At 42.6% G+C, this 8,855-nt stretch overlaps 1 protein-coding gene across 1 annotated transcript; it reads left to right on the forward strand.

The window, feature by feature from the left end:
- Positions 1-230: 230 nt before the first annotated feature.
- Positions 231-723, forward strand: LOC116738796 (CDP-diacylglycerol--inositol 3-phosphatidyltransferase-like). The gene is made up of 2 exons (XM_032602551.1): positions 231-620; positions 667-723. The coding sequence occupies exons 1-2, from the start codon at positions 231-233 to the stop codon at positions 721-723; spliced, it is 447 nt and encodes a 148-aa protein (XP_032458442.1).
- The last annotated feature ends 8,132 nt before the right edge of the window (positions 724-8,855 follow it).

The following is an 8,855-nucleotide window of genomic DNA, read 5'->3' on the forward strand; positions in this document are numbered from 1 at the left end:
TTTAACATCTGGGACCCGACTGGGGCAGCGGGGACCTGCGTGCAGTGGGCACGGCCAATGCACCGGGCTGGAGGGTGAGCCTTGTGCCCGGGGTGGGACACAGCCGACACCTCCAGATAAGGCCCAGGGCGGCCAGGGGACCTCCGGTGCCAGGCAAAAATATCTTCCTGTCTGCGCCTAACCTCATCGGTTATGCACAGATTGTCTTCACCATCATTTCTTTCTACTTCATGCTCTGCTGCCCCCTCACGGCCTCCTCCTTCTACCTGCTCAGTGGATTTCTGGACGCTTTTGATGGACACGCTGCTCGAGTCCTTAATCAAGGGACCGGGTTTGGGGCCATGCTGGCCATGTGGGCAGACTGCTGCTCCACAATGTGTCTGCTGGTCAACCTGGCCCTACTGTACCCTCACGCCACCCTTCTCTTCCAGCTCAGCGTGAGCTTGGATGTGGCCAGCCACTGGCTGCACCTCCACAGTTCTGTGGTCCGAGGCAGTGAAAGCCACAAGGTGATTAACCTGTCTGGAAATCCAGTGCTTTGCATCCTCTACACCTCCAGACCTGCTCTATTTATCCTGGGTGCTGGAAATGAGCCCTTCTACTGCCTTCTCCTCCGTCATGTTCTCTGTAATCCTGGGGACCAGTCCCACCCCTGTGATCTCTCAGGGACCTTTAGTTGGCTTTGTGGGTCTTTTCCGAATGTGCCTCTGGATCACCACCTGATCACAGCCGCCTGCAACATGGCTGCCTTGGACGCAGCAGATCGTGCCAAGAAGACGTGACCCTGGAATCCCCAGTCCCTGGCTGCCCACCGGCCCTGGGAGTCTCACTGTGCCACGTGGCTCCCCTGTCGCTCCTAGGAGGTCCCAGGCTCATATCTTCCCAATGTGTCATCCAACCTGCTGGGAAGGGGGGCCAGCCTCTTTGGTGATGTCATGTTCTCCATAATCCTGGGGACCAGTCCCACCCCTGTGGTCTCCAGGGACCTATACTTCAAATCAGGAAGGATGCTCAGGAGGGCCCATCCACACGGGCAGTGCTCCTGGGGCCCCAAGAGAGCTGTCTGAGGACTGGGTATTGTCACACCCGCTGGCTCAGCCCTGGGATCTGGCTTGGCCTGAGACCTTAGGGAGACTTGAGTGAGGGAGGTGGGGTAGGGGCCAGGTTTCCCAAAAGGCAGGAATTCAACCCTCTGCCCCTGGCTAGAGTAATCCTGTGGGTCTAATGGTCAGGAGAGAAGGAGCTGTCGATATCCCCATTGCAATCTCCTCTGTCCTGGCTCTGAAAACCTTGATAATGAGGGTGGGAGTGTCACTGGAAAACAAAGTAACAAACAAACAAAAAAACCCTAAAAAATCTTGGTGACTTACAAAATTAAAAATTTATTTCTTGCTCCTGTTACATGCCCATCACATTTCATTCTTTTCTAGGGAGATGGAGTCAGCTTTACTCTGGAACACACACCATTTTGGCCAAGAGGAAATGGACAAGGGGAACCCTGACTCTTAAAGCAATTGCAAATATTTGCTAAGGTAAATCACATGGCCTGAGATGGCAAAATGAGGAGGGCTATTTCATGATGGGAAATCAGAATACTTCATGGACAGTTATATAATCTACCATGTAGGAAGTCCTGTATCATCTTCTTTGGGGGTCCTCTGTGGATCATCTAAGAACCCCCAGGGATTTACATGGTTCAAAATGAGGTCTCATACAAGGCATAGTAATATTTAATATATATTAGCTGTCATTGTTATTATTATTAATATTTCATTAAGAAGGGAACATTCTATATGTTACCTACATATAAATCTTTTGAGGATGAACAGGAGAAATTTCTGGTTTTTTTTTTTTAATTGAAGTATAGTTAATTTACAATGTTGTGTTACTTTCAAGTGCACAACAAAATGATTCAGTTATTTATGTATATATATTATTTTTCAGATTCTTTTCCATTATAGGTTGTTACAGGACATTAAGTATAGTTCTCTGTGCTATACAGTAGGTCACTGCTTATCCATTTTATATATAGTAGTGTGTATAGGTTAATCCCAAACTGCCAATTTATTTCTCCCCCCCTTACCTCTGCTAACCCCTTTGGTAACTATAAATTTGTTTTCTATGTCTGTGAGTCTATTTCTCTGGTATTTCTTGTTTGAACAGCAAAAGACACACTGGTGTGCTAGTCTCCAGCAAGATACCGTATTACATAAGGAATGGTTGAGTAATTCAGAATATTCAGCTCGAGGAAGAGAAGCCACAGGTGGGACAATATGGCTGTCTTCAAATATATGAAAGTCTTTATGTGAAAACAAATTACACGAACAACGTGCGGGTCCTTGGGAGACAGCTCAGGTAGTGGAATAAATTTGTCTGGCAGGCTTAATTCTTCCAAGAACCTGCCTATAGTGTCATGAAGCACAATGAGCTTCGTGGTGGTTGAAGAACCAATAATAATGAAACTTACGCTTATATAGTCCTTAGTATATGCCAGGCATTGGTCCAAGTCTTTACATATACTAATTTAAGCTCAAAACAATCCTATGAGATAGGAACTATTATGTTCCCATTTTTCAGGTGGAAAAAAATGAAGTACAGATTAAGGAACTGCTAAAGTCACACATCTGTAAGTGGTAGAGCCAATGATTGAACTTGCCAGTCTGTCTCTAGGGTCCACCCTCTTAACCCTTGAGCTACATCCCCTTTGTATAGTTGGAATTCACTTGGAAAGCCTTATTTAATCAGTCTTATAACTGGTCATCGAATTTGTGATCTTTGTTTCGCCTCTGGGTCTTCTGTGCAACTCTACAACAAGACACTTTAAAAAAAAGGTTGAAGAACAGTTGATATACAGTATTGTGTTTCAGGTGTACAGCAAAGTGATTCAGTTTTATATATATATATATTTTTTTTTCAGATTCTTTTCCATTATAGGTTATTACAAGATACTGAATATAGTTCCCTGTACTATACAGTAGAGCCTTTTTGTTAATCTATTTTATGTATAGTAGTGTATATCTGTTAACACCATACTCTTAATTTATCCACTCCCCTTTCCCCTTTGGTAACCATAAGTTTGTTTTCTATGTCTGTGGGACTGTTTCTGTTTTGTAAATAAATTCATTTGTATTATCTTTTAGATTCCAGTGATGTTATATAATATTTGTCTTTCTCTGTCTGACTTACTTCAGTTAATATGATATTCTCTAGGTCCATCCATGTTGCTGCAAATGGCAAGATTTCATTCTTTTATGGTTGAGTAATATTCCATTGTATATATATACCACATCTTCTTTATCCATTCATCTGTTAATGGACACTTAAGTTGCTTCCATGTCTTGGCTACTGTAAATAATTCCACTATGAACATTGGGGTGCATGTATCTTTTCAAATTAGATTTTTTCATCTTTTTCAGGTGTATGCCCAGGAGTGGGATCGCTGGATCATAGGGTAGCTCAATTTTTAGTGTTCTTTTGTTTTTTGGCCGTGCCCCACAGCTTGTGAGATCTTAGTTCCCTGACCAGGGATTGAACATGGGCCCTCAGCCATGAGAGCACGGAGTTCTAACCACTGGACCGCCAGGGAATTGCCTATTTTTAGTTTTTTAAGGAACCTCCACACTGTTCTCCATGGTGGCTGCACCAATTTACATTCCCACCAACAGTGCAAGAGTGTTCCCTTTTCTCCACACCGTCTCCAGCATTTACTGTTTGTAGACCTTTTAAATTTTTTATTTATTTATTTATTTTTGGCTGCATTGGGTCTTTGTTTCCACGCGGGCTTTCTCTAGTTGCTGTGAGTGGGGGCTACTCTTCGTTGCGGCGCTCGGGCTTCTCATTGCAGTGGCTTCTCTTGTTGGGAGCACGGGCTCTAGGCGTGTGGGCTTCAGTAGTTGTGGCACACAGGCTTTGTTGATCTACAGCATGTGGGATCTTCCTGGACCAGGGCTGGAACCCGTGTCCGCTGCATTGGCAGGTGGATTCTTAACCACTGCACCACCAGGGAAGTCCCATGTAGACCTTTTGACGATGGCCACTCTGAACGGTGTGAGGTGATACCTCACTGTAGTCTTGATTTGCATTTCTCTAATAATTAGCGATATTGAGCATCTTTACATGCACCTGGTGGCCGTCTGTGGGTCTTCTGTGGAGAAATGTCTATTTAGGTATTCTGCCCATTTTTTGATTGGGTTGTTTGCTGTTTTGATATTGAGTTGTATGAGCTGTTTGTATATTTTGGAAATTAGCCCCTTGTCAGTCCCATTGTTCGCAAATATTTTCTCCCAGTCCATAGGTAAGACACACCTTTTAAATTATACTCAATTTCTACCCATTTGGTTTGTCGCTCAGAATGACATCTCACACGGTTGGGGGGGTCTATGACGGAGGCTGGAGAGCTGGGAGCCAAGTTTGGAATTGGTGTGGTATAGAGGTGGCAGTGGTGGTGGGGGAGGGCAGCTAGAACTTGACTCTGGAGTTGGTAGGCTGGCCTGTGGTTATGAGGTGGAGAACAAAGTGAGAATGCCATTTGAGAACCAGATCCACAGTGAGCCAAGCTCCAGTCAAAGGGGTCTGGCAGCAAGATCTGGGGCACAGCAATGATTTGGCAACAGGCTGGCAGCGGGAGGCTGACAGATGAACTGGCAGGTTCAGGAAGGATGTAAGTTGAAACCTGCAGAGATTCCTGAGACGGAGGGCCTAGTGGGAAGAACCTTTCATAGGACCCTGCTGGCCTCACCTAGCTGTTTAGCAAGTAAAGCCAGGTTGAACATAAGTGACTTTCTCCTTGCTGTTAGTATTTCTCTACAGAGAAGCAATCTGGTGCAAAGCCCTCCTGATAGTCTTAGGACCCTCTTCACTCAAGTACTGGGGAGACTGGGTAGTGGTTATGTTCCTTGACTCTGATGCCTGGATTCAAATCCCAGCTCTGGCTCAGTGACACTGGGGGATAAATTACCTAACCTCTTAGTGTCTTAGTTTCTTCATCTATAAACTAAAAAGATAACAGTGTTACTTCTGAATCAGCATAGCATAGTGATTAAAGAGCACTGTCTCTGGAGTCAGAATGCTTGATTTATGTCCTTAATCTTCCACTTATGTCTGTGGGACCTCAGGCAAGTTACCAGATGTCTTCCTCCAGGTTTAAGGTCTATAAAACGGACACAAATTTTAGGCACTTATGACATAGGGCTGTGACAAGAATTAATATTATATATAACATAATAATATAATTATATAATATCTATATATACACACACACACACACATACAGAGAGAGATAGAGAGAGAAAAACACTGGCACATAGCAAATACTCAATAAATGTTAATTATAGTCTATACTGCCCATATCAGAAGACCAAACTCAGAAGGCTCCCACAAGCAGGATCCCCTTTACCCATCGAACCTGATGAGCAATACTTGGGCGGAATAAACTCAGTGTTCAGTTCCAGTCCCTTCATCCAGTTGGAGAAGGAAGAAAGTTGCACTCCCCCTGGCAGTCAAATTGAAACAGAGGAAAGACACAGTCAAAGGCATCCAAAGTAGAGACTTGCCTACTAATCCCAAGGCAACTCTAAGAAGGAGTGATTGTGGTTAGGAAGGTGGCGTGAAGAGTGAGAATGGCACAGTTTGTTCATCCCTACTACCAGATGTGCAAATCAGAGAAAAGTTCTGAGCAAGATATCATCATTATATCACTACATTTGGAGGGTAGAGCTTAACAGATTGTTACCTTGCTTTTTAGTGTTTCACAGTGAAAAAACCTAGGGTGGGAGTTCAACACCTTCATCTCCCGAGGAAGCACCTCTATTATAGACTGTTATTCCAGGAGCAATTTGTAAGTAGTCTTTTGCTCATGGAGAATAATGGGTCATGCCAGGTAAACATGAAGAATGTTGATTTCTCTCCTCCCAGTTCTTTTTCTTAACTGCTTGGGAACTTTTTTTTTTTTTTTTGGTCTGAGAGGAAGCTTGTAAAAAAAATGCTGCTGCCTCTTTTCAATAACTGTTAAGATGTTATAGGTTAATAACCATGTTAACTAGTAAAATTTGGAGATAAGATGATTCTTTCACTTGTAAGAATGTGCTACTGTCACACATAATGCCATGTTAGTCCTCAGCATTTATTCTTCTCTCAATACAATTGTTACTGAGTACAAGCTCACTCTACTCGCCACATGACAGGCCAATAAATCGGGAGACGAGGTGTTGAGGCAAGGAATAGTGACTTTATTCAGAAAGCCGGGCATCTGAGAAGATGGTAGACTAGCGTCCTAGAGTACCATCTTATCAGGGTCTGGATGATAGTTTCTTTTATAGAACAGAGAGCGGGAGGAGTTGAGGAGGTAAAGTAAAAGTAAAAAGGCCAGAAGTCTTGCAAAATACCTCCTGGTTTGGTCAGCCTCAGGGAGGGGATGTGTTAATTTCTTCTTCCTTACAGCCATTCACAGGTGGACAGGGTCAGAATGTTTCCCTGAGAGCTGAACAAAGGCACTTTAGTTTAACATGCAGGCAGAGGGGCAGGTTCCCCAAAGCAGGCCATTTTGTATGCTTAAAGCTATAGACAGATTCCACATATATGTGTTAGCATACGGTATTTGTTTTTCTCTTTCTGATTTACCTCACTCTGTATGACAGACTCTAGGTCCATCACATATATATGGAATCTAAGAAAAAAAAAAAAAAGGGTCATGAAGAACCTAGGGGCAAGATGGGAATAAAGACACAGACCTGCTAGAGAATGGACTTGAGGATATGGGGAGGGGGCAGGGTCGTGAGGGTTAATGTTTGAAGTGAGAGCAGCATAATATCTGTGAACTATGGTTGAAGTGGTCACATCATTTAAAAAAATCCTGGTGAGGTTATATTAAATTACATTTCAAGGGTACACTTTGAAGTATGTGAAAGCATCCCTGATGAAGCAAGAGATAATTTGATGTGGAGCTAGAGCTGATTCTAGGTGGTACATGGATCTGGCTTTAGACAATAATAAACTAAATGTTAAGAAAGTATTTCCTTTCTAATCCTATTTTTTAAATATATTTATATATTTATTTGTCTGTGCCGGGTCTTAGTTGCAGCACGTGGCATCTTCATTGCCACGTGCGGGATCTTCAGTTGTGGCATGTGGGATATTGCAGCACATGGGATCTAGTTCCCTGACCAGGGATCGAACCTGGGCCCCCTGCATTGGGAGCGTGGAGACTTAGCCACTGGACCACCAGGGAAGTCCCCCTTTCTATTTTGAGCTGTATGTTTATAGACAAACAGAAAGTCTCATTTACATGCTGCATGTCTTTATTTTTGTTTTTTGTTTTGGCTAACACTTGGTAAACAACACACTTACTTTTTTTTTTTTTAAACAAAGGTTAAGCTCAGAAACTCAAGAGGTAGATTTCATCTGGAATTTGGTAACTTTATTTTTCTTGCATTTATTTTAGTGTATCCTTTTATTTATGGTTAGTGAGTTATATACAGTTTCTTTTCCAAATAAATTATTTAAACAAATTGAGTCGATATAAAGAAACATGATAAGCAGATTAGAACCAAGGTGGCACAAGGTTATGGCAAAATTGTGAAAGTAGTATGGAAGTGACGGAAGTTTAGTAAATAAGAGCACTATGCCTGGAATGAGACAATCTGGGTTTGAGTCCCTGCAATACCACCAACTAGCTCTGTGACCTTGGGAAGTTCACCTAATCTCTCAGAACCTTAGTATTCTCATCTGTAAAATAGGAAGAAGAATCTCTACATGACCTTCTTTGCAAGCTTGTGAGAATCTGATGAAGGAAGGTGTAAAGTGTGAACAAATGTTGACTTTATATTATGTGAAGCTGCAGAGAGGCAACATGGCTTGATGGTGAGTGTGTCAGGATGGGGAGGGAGATTTGCCAACATTTACAGAGTACTTACTATGGGCAAAATGCTGTAGATTTTTGAAAGTAGAAAAATGAATTCAATTTGGCCTTAGCCCTCAGAGTTTACTGTTTGTCTATGGACTAACACATAGATGTGTATTATTCTGTAGACTGTGATACATATTATAAATGGGTTTAAAACCCTAGGCAAAGGAAATAGGAAGAAGCTGATTACATGAGCGTTTGTGATAAGAATAGCTACCATTATGGCCCTTCCAAGGGCTAGGGAGTCTGTTAGGTACTTTGTCATACTAGCTCATAACTCAGGAACTGAGATCAGAGAGGCTAAATAATTGTTCCATGGTTAATCATGGTGATGTTCATGAATAAATATTTATTATATGCCCAGTCCTGTGCTAAATTCTCTTATACATTACTTCATTTAAGCCTTATCACAAGCCTGTGAGGTAAGTCCTATCTCCCTTTTACAGATAAGCAAACTAAGACTCACAGAGATCAAGAGGCTTGCAGTTAGTGAATGGTGCCGTTGCAGTTTAATCCTGGGGTGTCGTTTGATTGCAAAACCCATTACTTCCAATTCTACGGCTTCCAATCAGTGGCTGAGTTGTGGGACTGAGGATGGCTGTGCACAAGGAAGGTCCATTCAGGGCTCTTGAAATGTTAGGTTCTAATCTCAGCTGGGCTTCTCTAAGTTTACTATGTCACAACTCCTCTTTTGTTTCATAATATATGTTCCTAAACTCTTAAAGGACCAAGTCCTAGGACCATGTGAGTGGCTAATATGGCTGCATGACACCATAAGGTGATATTGGTGAAGACATCTCAAAACCAGGCAGAAGAACTGGGTGAGAGGGCAAGGTAGGCTATCTACATCTAGTTTGCGGGGGCTACAGGCTCTCTTTCCTGTGGGAACTTACAGAATCAATTCTTGGTAAATGCAATCTCCTCAATTTAGAAAGAGAAGTTAACGGCCAAAGGT

The sequence above is a fragment of the Phocoena sinus genome, chromosome 1, assembly GCF_008692025.1.
Source record: "Phocoena sinus isolate mPhoSin1 chromosome 1, mPhoSin1.pri, whole genome shotgun sequence".
NCBI classification, from domain to species: Eukaryota; Metazoa; Chordata; class Mammalia; order Artiodactyla; family Phocoenidae; genus Phocoena; species Phocoena sinus.